We start from the raw sequence: 15,995 nt of genomic DNA on the forward strand, positions 1-15,995 counted from the left end.
GCGGGCCGGGGCCAGGCAGCACCTGGAGGTGAACCTGGAGAACGGGATCCTCTTCGTGAACGAGCGGATTGACCGGGAGGAGGTGTGCGAGGCCGGGGGGACCTGCCTGCTCCACCTGCAGCTCCTCGTCGAGAGCCCGCTGGAGCTCTACCGCGTTGAGGTGGAGGTGCTGGACATCAATGACCACGCGCCCACCTTCCCCTGGCAAGAGTATGTGCTGGAGGTGGCTGAGTCTGCTGTGCTCGGTGCCCGCTTCCCACTGGAGAGTGCCCAGGATCCTGACATGGGTACCAACTCGGTGCACACCTACCGGCTCAGCCCCAACGGTTTCTTTTCACTCGAGGTGCAGACGCGCAGTGACGCCAGCAAGTTTGCAGAGCTGGTGCTGGAGCGCACCCTTGACCGCGAGCAGCAACGCACGCACCGGGTGCTGCTCACCGCTCTCGACGGCGGTGTCCCCGAGCGCTCAGGCACAGCTCACATCCTTGTCACGGTGCTGGACGCGAATGACAACGTGCCTGCCTTTGACCAGTCCTCGTACGGCGTGAGCCTTCCTGAGGATGCCCCTGCCGGCACCCTGGTCATCCAGCTCAATGCCACTGACTTGGATGAGGGCCCCAATGGAGAGATCGAGTACTCCTTCAGTGGGCATGCACCACCACGCGTCCGGGAGCTCTTCCACATAGAGCCCCGGAGTGGGCAGGTGCTGCTGAAGGGCCCCCTGGACTACGAGCGGGCAAACCTCCATGAGCTCTACGTGCAAGCCAAGGACCGTGGACCCTCGGCTGTGGCCGTGCACTGCCGGGTGCTTGTGCACCTCCTCGATGTGAATGACAATGCGCCAGAGGTGACCCTCACCTCTGTGTCCACGCCTGTGCTGGAGGATGCCCCACCAGGCACTGTCATCGCTGTCATCAGTGTTCTGGACCGGGACTCTGGGGACAATGGGCATGTGATCTGCGAGGTCAGCCCCGATGTACCCTTCGAGCTCCACTCCTCCTTCCGCAACTACTACACACTGGTCACCACGCAAGCGCTGGACCGGGAGGTTGTGCCCGAGTACAATGTAAGCATCACAGCACGGGACATGGGCTCCCCCGCCCTGCTGACCCGCAGCACCCTCACCATCCTGGTGTCCGATGTGAACGACAACGCCCCACGCTTCCTCCAGCCCTCCTACAGCGTCTACGTAATGGAGAACAACGCGCCAGGTGCCTCTATCTGCTCCGTCAGCGCATTGGACCCTGATTGCCAACAAAACGCCTACCTGTCCTACTCCATTGCCGATGGGCACATCCATGGCATGCCTGTGGGCACCTACGTGTCTATCAACTCGGACAGTGGGCACATGTATGCCCTGCGCTCCCTCGATTATGAGCAGATCCGCAGCTTCCAGATCCATGTGCAAGCCCAGGACGCGGGTTTCCCCCCCCTCAGCACCAACGTTACCGTCCACATCTTTGTGCTGGACCAGAACGACAACGCCCCAGTCATCATTTCCCCCATGCTGCGCAATGGCTCCATGGCCACCGAGCTGGTGCCGCGATCAGCTGGGCCTGGCTACCTTGTGGGCACAGTGTCGGCGGTGGATGCGGATGCGGGGCTGAACTCCCGCCTCCTCCAGGCCACTGACTTCACCCTCTTCAGTGTGGCACCAGACACAGGTGAGCTGCGCACCCTCCGCTCCTTTCTGGAGCAGGATGCAACCCGGCAGCGGCTGGTGGTGCAGGTGCGTGATGGTGGGCAGCCAGCCCTCTCAGCCACCGTGTCCCTCCTGCTTTCGGTGGTGGAGACCATGCCTCAGACTCTTTCTGACTTCAGCGAGTTCAGCCTCCCCCCGGAGGCCTCCTCATCCTCCCCACTCACCCTCTACCTCCTTGTCTCCCTGGGCTCCATCTCCTTCACCTTCCTCCTTGCCATCCTCATCCTCACAGCCATTCGGTGCCGTGGCGAGCGCTGCTCCCGCCAAGGTGACGGCTGCTCACCACCCCTCTGCCACTGCTGCCCTGGGTCCAGACCCTCCCCTGAGGGCCTGAAGACATCCAACCTGACGGTGCAGCCCCCAGCAGGTACCACGGCTGCCACCTGCCTCGACATACCCGGGGGCGGCCCCCCGGGCTACTGCTACAAGGTCTGCCTCGGTCCTGAGTCTGCCCAGAGTGACTTCATGTTCCTCAAACCCTGCAGCCCCCCCCGGAACAACGAGAAAGACCCCGGGAAGCAGTCCCAGCTGGGCCAGCATCTCCGTGTATCCAAGCAGGTAATGCCATGTCTGGCGCTGCTTACTGGTGCTCTATGGGTCCCCCTGGCCCCCTCTCTCAGCCTCTGCTGTGGGAGAAACCAGGCACGGCTTTTCCCAGAGAATAACCGGCGCCTTTGATCAGTGTGGGAATTAGGAGCCATCAGGCAGCGGGAAACTCTCCACCGAGCTTCCTGACGGGTCTAATTACCAGGGGAGTGTCAGGCTCAGCTGAGATGAGAGGAAATCCCTTCCCACTGCCTTTTGCATCCATTACAGGCAACGGAGATGCTCCGGTGCCCCGGTGCGGATGGGATGGTGGGGATGGCATCTGCTTCCTAGGGGTGAGCAATTCACGCTGGGACAGCCTGAGCATTGCATTGCCGCTGCCCCACTTCCCCTGTGCCAGCGGGGGTCCACAGTGTCCCGCTGCTGCACCTGGGGCTGGACCCGGCCCCGCCAGACTGCTTGTGCCCCTGGTTCTGGCACCCAGGCCCGGCCGCTGTGCCGCACTGGGCTGCGCTGGCAGGGAGGAAGTGGGGTCTTCGGGGCGGGATTTTGATGTCAACATTTGTTAGGTATTGAAATGAGGAATGTCTAATTTTTCTGATGAAAGACTCTTGAAAACACGATTACAAGGATGGAGAGTGATGAGGCGTCTAATCCACTTACGTTTGACTTTTAATAAAACAAGCTCTCTCCTTCTAAGGAGAGCCCAAGACTCGCTGCCAAGAGGCTCTCCCCACGTGTCTCCTTGCACTGCTGGACTCCCTTCTCTAATATGTCAATGGGATTTTCCCCTAGTTGTTTGCAACCCCCCTGGGACATTGGGTATGCAGCCAATTTCCGCACCTCTCACCCTTTGGTGCCTGAGACCTGGGCTAAGTTACCATGGCACCTGCAAAAAAGGCTTTTTAAAATTAGCAGAAATAGGAAAAGCCCCTCTCTCTCCCTGGAAGGACAGACCTTGGCTCTCCCAGAAACGGAGAGCAAGCCCCAGACAACCCCAATGTCTCAGGAAGGTGGGGAATGTCCAGAAGGGAACAGGCTGGTTCAACACTGCCTTAGTTTCCCTAAAATGGGAATGTGCAGCTTCCTTCTCCACAAAGGAGGTGATGGAGTCCTGCATCCCCAGCTACTGAAGCCTTGTGCTGGCAGGGCTGGGCTGATTAACAGAGGGTCCCGGGGCTGATTAACAGAAGGTCCCAATAACCAGCCTTGCCCTTCCCTGTGTTTTCCAGATCAAACAGCCCAACATGGACTGGCTGCCTCCAAGCACGCAGCGACCTGCCTTGAAGAGGTACCAAATCCGGCACTGCGGGAACAGAGGGAGCGGGTGGAAGGGGGATGTCGGGACAGGGAGGTTATCTCCAATGCAGCTTTGAACCGGTCTCCTCTCTTTAGCTCCCAGAGCCTGGAGGACGTGGGGGAAATCCACAGAGCCCTCCAGAAGGAGCATGAGAGGCTGTGCACACTGGTGACCCCTGTCTCTGGTGAGTATTGGGGCTCTGGGGCTGGGAAGAGCAGACCCTCTTGTCGCTTGGTGGAGATGCAGGGGAGGGGGGACACATCCCTGCTCCTAGCAGTGGTAGAGTTTTGTGGCATGGAAGGGGTGTCCAGGCCCCAGAAGGGAGGATGGTGACACATGAATGTCACTGTCCCACTGAGCTATGGATGTAACCTCCCCTGAGTCAGTCTCACGCTCATCTTTCCTCCAGAGTTTCAGAAGGCTTCGGCAGGCACCAACAGCATCTGGACACCCCAGTACAGCCCCTTGTACCCAGGACACATCCCAGCTCTGGATTATCAGCACAATGTCTACATCCCCGGCACCCCCACTCTGCTTTCCAGCAAAGATGGGCCCCTCTTCCTGGGCCGGGAGAACAAGAACAGCTTCTCCACCTTTGGCAAGAGGAAGAAGATGACAACTTACTGTGACATGCACGACAGTGTGGTTATCAACAATGACCTGAAATAGTGACCAGCGCTGGGCCTGGATTGCTCTGCCCAAGGCCCTGGGAATCACTCGCATTATTTCAGCTGCTAGGTCCACCTGCAGCACACAGCTCCATGTATGGACCACTCAGGACTTTGCGGGGCTGCTGAGACAGTGGCTCACCAGCACATGGAGAAAGGATTTAAGAAGCAAGAGACTGAGAAGTGATAGGGATGGGCAGGGGGGGGGGCGGGGGCAGTTCTCCCATCTCATCCTGCAGACCTGTGTTGGCAGCAGGTGCTGTTGGGGGTCCATATGACCAGATTTAAGCAAATCTGCCTTGAGTTTACCCATTCCCATGTCCCCTTAGGGACACCCATCTCTGTAAACATTGTCACCTCTTTGTCTTGTCTGGCTGTGTGAATGTACTGAGCTGCATGCCTGTATTTCTGTCCCAGTAGGCATGGAAAATGTATGCAGATCAAGCCTGGTTCAGTCAAGCCTGACCCTACGTACTGGGGCAGTGACCATTGCTCTGTCCCTGAGATCCAGTGGGATGTGTTGCATGTCCAGAGCAGCCATTGGTGTCTGGCTTCTCTGGGACGTGAGTGCAAAATCCAGCCATTATGGGTGCTTCCCTTCAAACCCTGACCCGACACTTGCAGGGCTGGAGACCCAAAGTCCAGGACACACAGCCAGCCTTTGCTCCGGGAGCAGCATGGGCTGGAGCACACACAGATTGGATGGCCAGAAGAGCTGTTAGTTTAAGCAGCTGAGAGATGCACAAGGTGAGGCCCTGCTGGGTAACTCTCTAGCCCAAGGCAACATCATCTGAACAAAAGACAGTTTCCAGCCATCAGAGGGGCCCCAGCACAGGTGACAGTCCTCTTCTCTCCTTCCCCTGCCCTCACCCGGATCTCTGTTTTCCCCAAGTCCTGAATGACTGGGGGAACCCCTGCACTGGGGGCCCCACCTGCATAGGACAGATATCTCCCACTGCGCCCTGCTTCTCTTTGAGGACTTTTAGCTGGCTGCCAGGAGCCCTCAAGGGCAGAACTCCAGCGCCAGAACAGTCTCTTCCCCTGCCCTGCTCACCCTACACCTGTCCACCCGGTCTGTCAGCCAGCATTGCCAATCGCTCCTGTCACGGGACAGCTCATTTCCAATCCGTCTGTGCAGAACATGACAGCTCTTTCTAAAACAAGTTTGTTTCACACTGTCTGATTTGTACCAATAAATTGTATTTTAATAGCTCACCCTGGCTCCTGCCTGTCCCTGAGCTGCACATGACAGCAGGAAAAAAAAAACTTGGAGCAGGTCTCTCGGCTCCAGCAGACGTGCATGTCCCTCTGGCCTCCTGAGTTGCTGGAGCTGCCTAGGAGAGCTTATTTTGTTCACCTCATGCGGATGCTGGGGGCTCAAGGTCCCCTTCCCTCCCTGCCTGGACTCAGGAGCACTTTGGGGTCATGGCCAGGAGGAGCTGTGTGCTGGAGATGTCACACCGCTCCTTGCTCCACGCTCCAGCTTGGGCAGAGACTCTGCAGGGATTTGCACCAAGGCGCGGGCATAGAGGGCTTTGAACTGCTGGGGGGAGGGGCTGGATCTGGCAGTAACGGCTTATTGTTGTTATTGTGCATTGCTTTCTAAGGTTCGTTTAAGCTTTCCCCTAGATGCTCACCACCCACCAGCTTGCCTCGGGAGTCGCAGGGATAACCTGGATGTGTGCCAGGCGTAGGGACAAACTACCTAGGAGTAGGCAAGCCGGTATCTGCTGGTGGGATGACTCTTGACTTGATGTGGGAAGTGGTTCACCTTTGGATGAAGTCCTGAGTTGGCCATGGTGTGGCTGTCCTTCTCTTACCCCCTGCTTGCTCAGTGACTGGCTTGGGGAGGCTGCAATGCGGCTTTTGGGATTAACCCAGAAAAGTCCTTGTCTACAAGCGGGTAACATGCTTTTTAGGGGAAGCAGGGGGCAGGGAACACTCAAAAGGGCCCCATGGGAGTCAGGGACCCAGAAGGACAGTGCTTTGGACATGAAAGGGACCTGACTGCTTCTGGTGACTTCAGTCCCAGCTCACATCTGCCTGGCTGTCAGTAGATGAAATATTCCCTATCCCAATTAAGACGGTAGGACAAAGGATTTTATGCTGCCGAATGCATTCTTCAATGGCCTCTGCAGAGTGGTAAGGGTAAAAAAAGAACCCCAAACAGCCACTGCCTGAGACCCCTGTACAGCATTAGCCTGTTTCACTGCTTCAAAAGAACAAGTGGATTTTGTAAAGTGATACAATAAAATTAACAACAGCCTCAAGAAGTAATGAAAGCATCAAAAGGACCTGACTCCCTGTAGGGCCAGCGAGCATCTCCCTCTCCCAGATTAGCTCTCGCAATATCTCCCCTGCCACTTTCAGGAGGTGCCGGTCAGGCGTTAGGAGAGGACTGCAGCCCCTCTCCAGCGAGCCCACAGGGGCTCAGCCACAGCCCCTCTACAGCAGGGCCAAGCCGTTATCTCGGTTTTAGCTCACATAGCAAAAGTACCCAGTACATGTGCTTCATCGTAACCAGGATCTAAATGAACACGTGGAGCTGGCGCTTTGGATCAGATTCCCAGGTGTGGCTTCCCAAAGGGAGGTCTCAAAATTGAGCCCCAAAACACATAGGCATTTTAAATGGACACTTTGCACCCCTGTCCTTGGAAATTCATGAGATTGAGCAATGAAGCAGCCAGCTTTTGCCACCTCCCCACGAGTGTGTCATTCTCCAGTGTGTTTTGTTGACATTTTTTAACCCCTACAACTAAGGCTCACACACACGTCTGCGCCTCTCGCTGATCCCTAGGTTTGCACCATAATACAAGGTCAGGCCTCTTTCAAAAGGGATTTGAGGGTCAACACAGAGCCCAGCTCAGGCCCCAGCACCCCACATTCCCTGAGGATCTCCTTCTGCTTGGTTGAAAGAAGTCCTGCACTGACAAGAGCTAAATTTCAATCTCTCTTCTCAATCAACGTATCGATAAAAAGGACAATAAAAAGGGACTTGCTTTAAGGGAGAGAGCACTTGCTTAAACCTAGTTCAACCACACTACTATTCCTTCTTCAAAGGGCGTGCCTGGTCAGAATTGTCCATCTAATAGATGAGATCTCCTTTGAAGATCTCCCACAGGGACAGGGTGTCATTAAAAATGCAAGGTCTTTGCTCTACAACCAGTTATTTTTACAATTCTTCCTGTGCTTACACTCCTGCACAGTTCATGAGCATTAGCTGGTTTCTGTAGTCTGGTAATGCACTGGGCATGAAAGCCACTTCGGAGACATACTCAACAGCACGCTCTCTATATGCCCCTCTCATACGTTCCAGCTCACTCAGAGATCCAGAGGCAAATCTGGCTTTCAGAGACCTGCCAGCCAGCTTGAGATTTGCTTTTACAACAGCAGGAAAGCTGCCATGTGGTGCAGTTGGCTGCAAAATGCTGCAGGCCATGCTAGGCAGGCACACAGTGCTTCTGGGCACCAGCACAAATAGGGTTTTTTTTGTGTTCTTGCTATTGCTGACTAGACTCTTTGGATGGAAACATCACTTATATCTCTGAAATGACTTGAAGGCGTATACCAGAGAGACAAAATGAATCCAGAGGTAGAGAGAAAAGAGGCCGGAGAAAAAGGACCCAGAGGGGTTGGTGCTCAACTCTACTCCAGTCTGCCATGCATGGAGTCAAGTAGCAGCCAGTGAAGCCCCCAGGAAACCTTAGCAGGGACGCAGCACTCTGCATGTGGTCAGGTTAGGCTGGGTAGAGCCATGAATACAGGCGGTCTCAGCTCCCCAGAGGGATTGGTATCGGCAGGACAGACCTAAAATCCACGGAGATCAGTGGGCGTCTGCACCACCTTGGAGGGCTCTGGATCCAGCCCAAAGCCTGTCCCACTCAGTGGTTAATTAACAGTGAAGTCTGTGGCACTTACTGGTTAATTACAGTCTCCAAAGATGTGAGGACTTAGTTTTCTTTTCTTTTCTTCTCACTTCAAGATGATGCTGGAACGAACACACCTTAATTTAGCCAGGACTGGGTCAAGGTCCATCTTGATTTCTTTTCAAATTGCCTCAGTGTCTTAAATATCTCCCTGGACTCACCCTACAGAACAGCCTGCTGTTCTTGGCTGGATCCCCTCCTCTTGCTTCCTTTTTGATCTCAGTAGATGTTTTGTAGAAATAAATATCCTTTTAGCTTTTGTCACAATAATTTAGCTTCTGCCACACTGAAAAATGGTCTGCATGATTGTCACGTGCTGATTTTCTCGGCTTCTTTGCACCTTTTCTTTTTTTTACTGCTCTGAAAACATCAGTTGCCAACTCCTCCACAGAGATCAGATGAAGAAACAGGCCTGGGCTAAGTGAAGCTTTTGCCTCCCCAGTTTGCCTATAATGCGTTTTCAATTTAAGTGGTGGAAATGTCACTGACTCTGTTTGCAGCGTTCACTCAAGTGGAATTAATGCTTCTTGTTAGTGATAATATGACTTAATCGGCTTAATTATTGTGAGACATAAGTAGACACCTTTGTGTATTGAATAACTAATGATGTACTGGACCAAAAAGCACGAATGAAGGCTTTGAAAATAAATTAAATATGACCTCTAGTGCAGTCTGCATTTCGACTAATGATTCGTCTCCCATGAACTACAATGATTTACAAATCTTACATTTGAATAAATGATACCTTTTTGCATGTTTTAAACAATAGCAGCAATTTTTATTTCAGCATTCGGAATTCAAAGTGTTTCTCCAATGCCAGGAAGCAGGGCAAACAAGTTCATGTTAAACGGATTGAAAAATAAAACATTAGTGCAGTCAACCATCAGAAATACATCCAGAGGTACTGCAGGCATTTGTGATGAGATATTTATTTTAATTCATTGCTAGGAATATCTGCAACAACAGGTGGAAAAATGCATCAGAAGAAATGAAGAGAGAGTGAAGATTCCCAGAAGGGTCACTAAGGTCTTCACATCAAATCTGTTCATTTCAATAACGTCTACAACATAAAATATCATTAAATAGCTCCAGAAATGTCTTATCATACATTTTGCCTGCACAGAAGATAAATCGTACGTATACGAAGGAAAGAGAAGCAGGAAAAGCAACTATCAATCAAGAAAATTATTATGAGCATTAGTAGGATTTCTGATAGGCCATGATGCAGAGACTCTGTGATAGCAGGCTGCATGTGAAATAGAAAAATTGGGGTTAAATTGCTATGTGAACCCAGAAAAAAGATGAGTTGTCTGAATTTGTTCTGTTCTATTGCAAAGAGTCACTGAACTTCTGTATCCAAATCTTCCCCCAAAAAGCACTGGAGTTCATCATGGTACAAACAATAATGCAGATCTCTACACAGGGATTTTTTCAGCCCAAGTCTATCTGAAATTCAGAGGTTAGTTTAGACTCTAGCATCACAGGGAAGCTTGGCTGGTTCGATGAGTCTCCTCTTAAGTCCGTGTCCATATTTCTTGCTGTTTTAACTAACAGAAAGTTTTCTTCGTACTGCCAAGGGTGAGGGCTGAGGGCTCTAGGCTCAATTTTTCTGTCAAAGAGCTGCTGCTCTTCTGCACTGTTTATCACTGCTCTTGCTCTGCAGTTGTTCAGTCTATATTGACAAAATCGCCAAAGCTCCCCTGAGTACAGATGGAACATATCCACCCAGGTATGTAAATGTAAGGGGTTTGACGTGGGGCTGAATCCCACCTGTAGGATCCCTCTTGTCCCCAGTCTCCTCCTTGATCTTCCTTTAATGTCAATTACCAGAAGTGGAGATAAAGCCCTACGTGCCCAGCACCTGTCGGGCAGTGGCATTTTATCAGAGACCAGAGGAACAGATTTGCTATTTGCTTTGAGTCTCCCCCAGAAAACCAAACTTCAGGAATGTAATCCTGAAATCAGTTCCTAACACTAAAGCTTAATTTTTCTGTTGCCAGGAAAAGCAATGTTATATTCAGTTTGCTTACCTAAACCATCTTTTCTTCCTCTTAGTTTTCCCCTGCAAAATAGTCTGGTAGTTGCTCCAGTATGTAAGGAGATCTACAGCTGGGGTTGAATCCCTTTCCCATGTTCCCCAAGAGTCCTCTTGGCTGGTTGTGCCACATGACATGAGTCATTTGACTCCCTCAATGCCTGTCAGATAGCATTCACAGTCATGGTCATGTTCCTTTGATATTTGAACAGACTTCAGCATGCTCCTCCTGTCACTGCGGGGTCCACCCTCATGCCCTCTTTTCTGCCTCTGTTTTGGCTCAAGTTTTATATCTGCTATAGGTTCCAAGTGAGGCTGGATCAAATCTGACCCTGCTTTGAGCAGAAGGCTGACCCAATCACTTCCAGACATCTCTTTCGGTCTCAGTCATCATGTGAATCCATGAAGATCTCATGCTGCAAACTGCCAAATCCCTAGTGAAGTTGTGCCCCCGCCATGTTACCCACATGATGCACACCGCCACCAGCACCCAGCTGGGACAAAACCATCCTATCTGCTGTGCTTGTGTCTACTGAGCCATCTTGTGTGCAGCGTTGTGGTGTCTGAAAACCAGGGTGGATCTACATGGGGTATCACAGCTGACCAGCAAGACACTTCCAATCTTGCAAAGGAGGAGTTAGAAGATCATTTCTGCTCCTCCTATCTTGGAGACCAGCAGGGGCAAGTTACAGACTTTGTTTTAATGTTTGTTGTGGTTTAACCTCAGTCAGCAACTGAGCACCACACAGCTGCTCGCTCACTCCTCCTCCCCCCGGTGGGATGGGGGAGAGAATTGGAAGAGTAGAAGTGAGAAAACTCGTGGGTTGAGATAAAAACAGTTTAATAATTGAAATAAAATGATAATAATATGATTATAATAATAATAATACACAAAGCAAGTGATGCACAATGCAATTGCTCACCACCCGCCGACCGATGCCCAGTCAGCCCCCGAGCAGCGGCCCCCCCGGCCAGCTTTCCCCCAGTTTATGTACTGAGCATGACGGCACATGGTATGGAATGTCCCTCTGGCCAGTTTGGGTCAGCTGTCCTGGCTGTGCCCCCTCCCACCTTCTTGTGCACCTCCAGCCTGCTCAGTCGGTAGAGCGTGGGGAGCTGAAAAGTCCTTGACTAGTGTAAGCACTGCTCAGCAACAACTAAAACATCGGTGTGTTATCAACGTTATTCTCATCCTAAATCCAAAACACAGCACTGTACCAGCTACTAGGAAGGAAATTAACTCTATCCCTCCTGAAACCAGGACAATATTATATCTTCTTTAAAACGATAAAAAATAAATTAAAAACTTGGATCTGAGCTGCAGGGACAAATCACGGCACAGCACCTGGGAACACAATGGGGACCCTCGTTCTTCCCCCAAGGCTTTCTGTCTAGCAAAGCACTGTCTGTCTGCTGAAGGAATGAGGAAGGAAGACCAGTCTGGGAGCCACTTGTGAAAAGCTTGATTCTGTTGGCATGGAGAATTTTCTTCACAAAGGACCCCAATGTGCAAACAGGAAATGGAGATGGAGCGGGAAAAGAGCCCAGCAAAAATCACGGAAGTTTTTTGCTGCCTGCAGGTGGAATTCAAGTGAAAAAGAGGGGAAAAAAAGGAAGAAAGAAAAATTAAATGGCCTCCTCTCTGCATAGATTGCATTGCTGGAGAAGCTTTAAATCTTGCAAGGTATAACAGTTGTCTGCTCAGAGGTTCCTTCCCCAGGGACTTTGCCTGGGCTAGTTTCATCCATTTATCCCTGACTCCTGGTATCTGCATAACACGCTCACAGAGAGAGTTATTAGTTTAATTTTCTTGTGAATTACAACAGGGGCAGAGAGAATTAGAAAATACTTTTTTTTAAATTATCATTACTTTTTGTTTTCCAGTTGAGAGATTGTAAATGAGGCTATTCATCCTGCTAACATCAGTAGGGACCCAAACCCAAGCCTTTCTGGGGTAATTGGTTTCTGATGAGCAATCACTTGTAAAACCAATAGCAAAGGCAAGAAGTGAAATATAAATTCTCCCTTTACATGCCGAGCTTTTAATTAGGATTGTGTGTCTGGTTTCTTTCTGGGATTCAGTGGAAGAACCAAGAAGTGGTAAACAAGGCAGTGGACTAAGTCTGCAAGGAGTTTGTATTAGCAAAAAATCAGGAGAAGAGCATTGCCCAATGTTCTTGGGAAGAGAGAAAGCAGCTGCAGAATCCCTCAAGCTACAGCTTCCTAGTGAGCCCTTTGGCCAAAATAAAGCCTTGGGCAGGAACCAGAGACAGCAGATCTCATAAGCGTGTGTTTTCATGTGGGGTGAGCCTCTGCCCAAAAGAGACCAAAAGGTTGAGGAAAGCAAAAATTAGTGACCGGGGACAGGTGTCCATGCTGCAAGTCTAACCGGGGTGGCTGATGGAAATTTGCAGTCCTTGGCATGCTGTAGTTTGCAAAATATAGTAGACCTTGTTATCTGGATTTGTTAGAAGGGCTGAGACTGTGAGTCAGGCTTCAGTTATCTCCCCCCCCCCCCCCCGCCCAGTTCCAAGGGAGGAGGCTGCTAATCTGCACTAGCTTTTGTTTCCCTGATGAACGTCATGGTGCTTAAGGCTTGATTTATTTATTTATTTTGGTGGCAAATTAAGTATCAATCTAGATGCAGCTTTCAGTGTTTTCTAGGTTGGGGCTGTGGGGCTGTCATTCATTGGCTTAACTGGATTGCTTGCTGCTTTATGTATTTTTTCAGTAAAACCTTTTGGCACGCATACAGCTGGTTGTTGCCTTAAAGATGAGTAGAGAACAGCAGGCTTGACAAATACAGAGAGTATTTTTAAGCTCATGTGCACAGAAAGACCTCCAAAACAAGAATGATGCAGCCATATCTCTAACAAAACAAACCAAGCAAAACTCTTCAAACAAATCCACTTTTTCAGCTTCCAAATGCTGAAAGCTGACCCCAAGGAAGCAAACATGTGGAGTAAAATCACTGATTGGACTCTGCAATGTGGGCAGAGGTTTGTACCAGATTTGTACCTTAGAGAAAACTTGTGCAATGGGAGGCTTGTGCCTTCCTGCTAAACTGTACAAGGACAACCCCCAGGGCCTGACCCTGCACCCTCATCACTACCGGTGCCTGCTTAGAAATCTGTACAGGCAGAAGCAGAGTCTGCACGTAACGAAATATTTTTTCCTCCTTCAAATAGGTGCCCCATGGGCCCTGGTTCCCCATCTCTTTCTCTCTTCCCCAAACATTTCCACATGCCCTTGCTCTGGGGAGAGCTGAAGTTCCCCAGTGAGTTCTTTTTTGCATGTATATGCTGGCTGATCATAAGAGCACATTTCCATTTTCCCTTTGTTGGGATGTCTGTCCTCCAAGTGATGAAGAGTGTGGCTGATCCTTTCACTCTCAAGGCAATTGTGATGGGGAAAAAAAGGGAAAAAATGCAGGAAGTGAATCCTTCTGACTTTCTTTGTTTGTTTGTTTGTTTGTTTGTTTGTTTTATTACAAGGTTCATACTTTGCAGCTTTTGTTATTTTGGACATACCTCATATTTCCCCTTTTTTGAGTTCAGCAATGAGGAGGTTGGGACTGAAAAATTAACAAAACATCAACAGATCACATAATTATATATTCCTTTAAAATGTGTATGTTATTGAAAAAGATTTACTCATTGTGGTGACAATTTGTCAGAGGCACAAAGTGGTGAGTGATTGAAGAACATTTATCAACCCAGAAAATATTTTTGTTGCTGTTGCTGGTTTTGCTCATTCTCTGCTATTACAAGGTTCATACTTTGCAGCTTTTGTTATTTTGGACATACCTCATATTTCCCCTTTTTTGAGTTCAGCAATGAGGAGGTTGGGACTGAAAAATTAACAAAACATCAACAGATCACATAATTATATATTCCTTTAAAATGTGTATGTTATTGAAAAAGATTTACTCATTGTGGTGACAATTTGTCAGAGGCACAAAGTGGTGAGTGATTGAAGAACATTTATCAACCCAGAAAATATTTTTGTTGCTGTTGCTGGTTTTGCTCATTCTCTGCTTTATTCTGTGACCTGGCCTAGGAAACTCATTGAGGACATATGTATTTGAGAGGTCTGTGAAAAAAAAGGAGACAGCACTCAGGACCTGCACAGCTGGTGTGCAGCAAAAGAAAGTGAAAGAAAAAAAATTATGGTGGGAGATTTGTCTAATTTAACAGCCTATGAGAATTTCTGCCATGGGATAATATTTGTAGCTGTTGTTACAGAAAGAGGGGAGAAAGATTGGCAGAACATTGAAAACTGGATAAAATAGCCAGTATCTGACCAGGAACCCTGTACCAGTGGTGGAATTTCCCTCCATTCCCTTTCTGGTGGACATTTCAGGGAATCTGTGGTATTAGGGGAACCTATGGATAGGAAAGAAAATTGCTATGTAAGCAGGGTGTAAGGTATTACATGGTTTCCACCCAAAATCGCCATGACCTCAGTCTCTGATAGCCCACAACCCCCCTTCATGCTCATTGGCCATCTTAACACAACATCCCCAGCTTTTACATCCTGATTCTCCTTTCCGCAGCAAGCCTGGCCAGCATCATTTCATGCAGCTCTTCCCTATTGCTCTAGAGCAAGGAGGAAGACATTATTTTTCCTGCAACTGCGTAATTCTCTCAATTTATTTACAGAGGCTGAAATGAAGAAAACTCACTCCCGCACTAAATCTGTTGGGCATGGGGAGCGTGGTGAAGGCAAGGAAGTGGAATTATATTGCAAATGTCAGGAGCTATGAAAAATGTAACAGACTTTAATATTCTTCTGGTGTTATTGCTGAGAGTGTCTCTCACCTGCATTCACAGAAAGCGAAGTGCCTTTTACTGAGCCCAGCTGCCACTGAGCAGAAAAGATTTCCATGCTTCCTATTTTTATTTTAAAACTACACTATAGCGTGCATCCTGATAATAATGCACTTTCCCTCTAAACTCTCACTTTAACAATTAACCTTCGGCTTCAAGACTTAATTTAAGCCCTCAGCCTTTAGAGTTAACTCCTACATCATGCTCCACTAAACTTCAACCCCAAATGTCCTGCTACTCATACCTTACAAGTGACTTCTACATTCCGAATTATAACCACAGCCCCTACCTTCCGTGATACCTAATGCTATCTGGTGCTGAGCCAGGCACTTGGATGCTGCTCTGAAGATGTAAAACATTAACCATGCATCTCTCCATTGCTCACTTTCCCGTGGGGTTGTGTTTCAAGGTAAGTGGTTTGCATAAGATCCCTCAGAGACCTGCATTTATTTTATTCAGTAGTATAAACAACCTGCTGCTTTTGTGCTTCTCCCTATGGAGAAAAGAAAAGCCCATTTTATACATTAAAATTGAACGTAGCGTTGCTGAAAGGTCTGTGATGGCTTTTTCTGGAGCTCAGAGCATCTTATCTAGTTCCAGGAGGGGTCTCGCAGGGCGTAAGCAGTTTCTTCACGTACATCCCCCTCCTCTCTTAAGATCCTGTGTCCGGGACAGAGATGGAGTCACCGGCCCTCAGCTCTCCCTGGCACGCTGCCCGTACTGTCCAAGGCTGGGGGAGTTCGTGTGGAGGGCAGTATCGTTTTTCTTCATTGGGTTGTTTTAATTTCACCTCGATACAGGGAGCGCCACGGTTCGGAAAGCAGCTCCGGGAGGGGGAACCTGGCTCTCCGCGACCCTGGCGGTTAGCGTAACCCTGGGAAGCAAAGGGTGTAAGTCCCGACTCCTGCTGTTTTACTAGAAGTCACGACATGTACGCTCCCTGCCAGGCACCGGCGGGGCGGGCTGCTAACGGGGCGCCTCGGCTTCCA

The 15,995-nt window shown here is 49.6% G+C and overlaps 1 protein-coding gene across 1 annotated transcript; it reads left to right on the plus strand.

The window, feature by feature from the left end:
* Position 1: 1 nt before the first annotated feature.
* On the plus strand, positions 2-4,217 carry LOC103921602 (protocadherin-10-like; the record flags this gene model as incomplete). The annotated part of the gene is made up of 4 exons (XM_009329594.1): positions 2-2,260; positions 3,481-3,539; positions 3,644-3,732; positions 3,958-4,217. Coding segments are annotated over 4 exons (2,667 nt in total), but the record flags the coding sequence as incomplete, so codon positions are not given.
* Between the last annotated feature and the right edge of the window lie 11,778 nt (positions 4,218-15,995).

Source organism: Pygoscelis adeliae, unplaced genomic scaffold (genome assembly GCF_000699105.1).
Source record: "Pygoscelis adeliae isolate BGI_AS28 unplaced genomic scaffold, ASM69910v1 Scaffold288, whole genome shotgun sequence".
Classification (NCBI taxonomy): Eukaryota; Metazoa; Chordata; class Aves; order Sphenisciformes; family Spheniscidae; genus Pygoscelis; species Pygoscelis adeliae.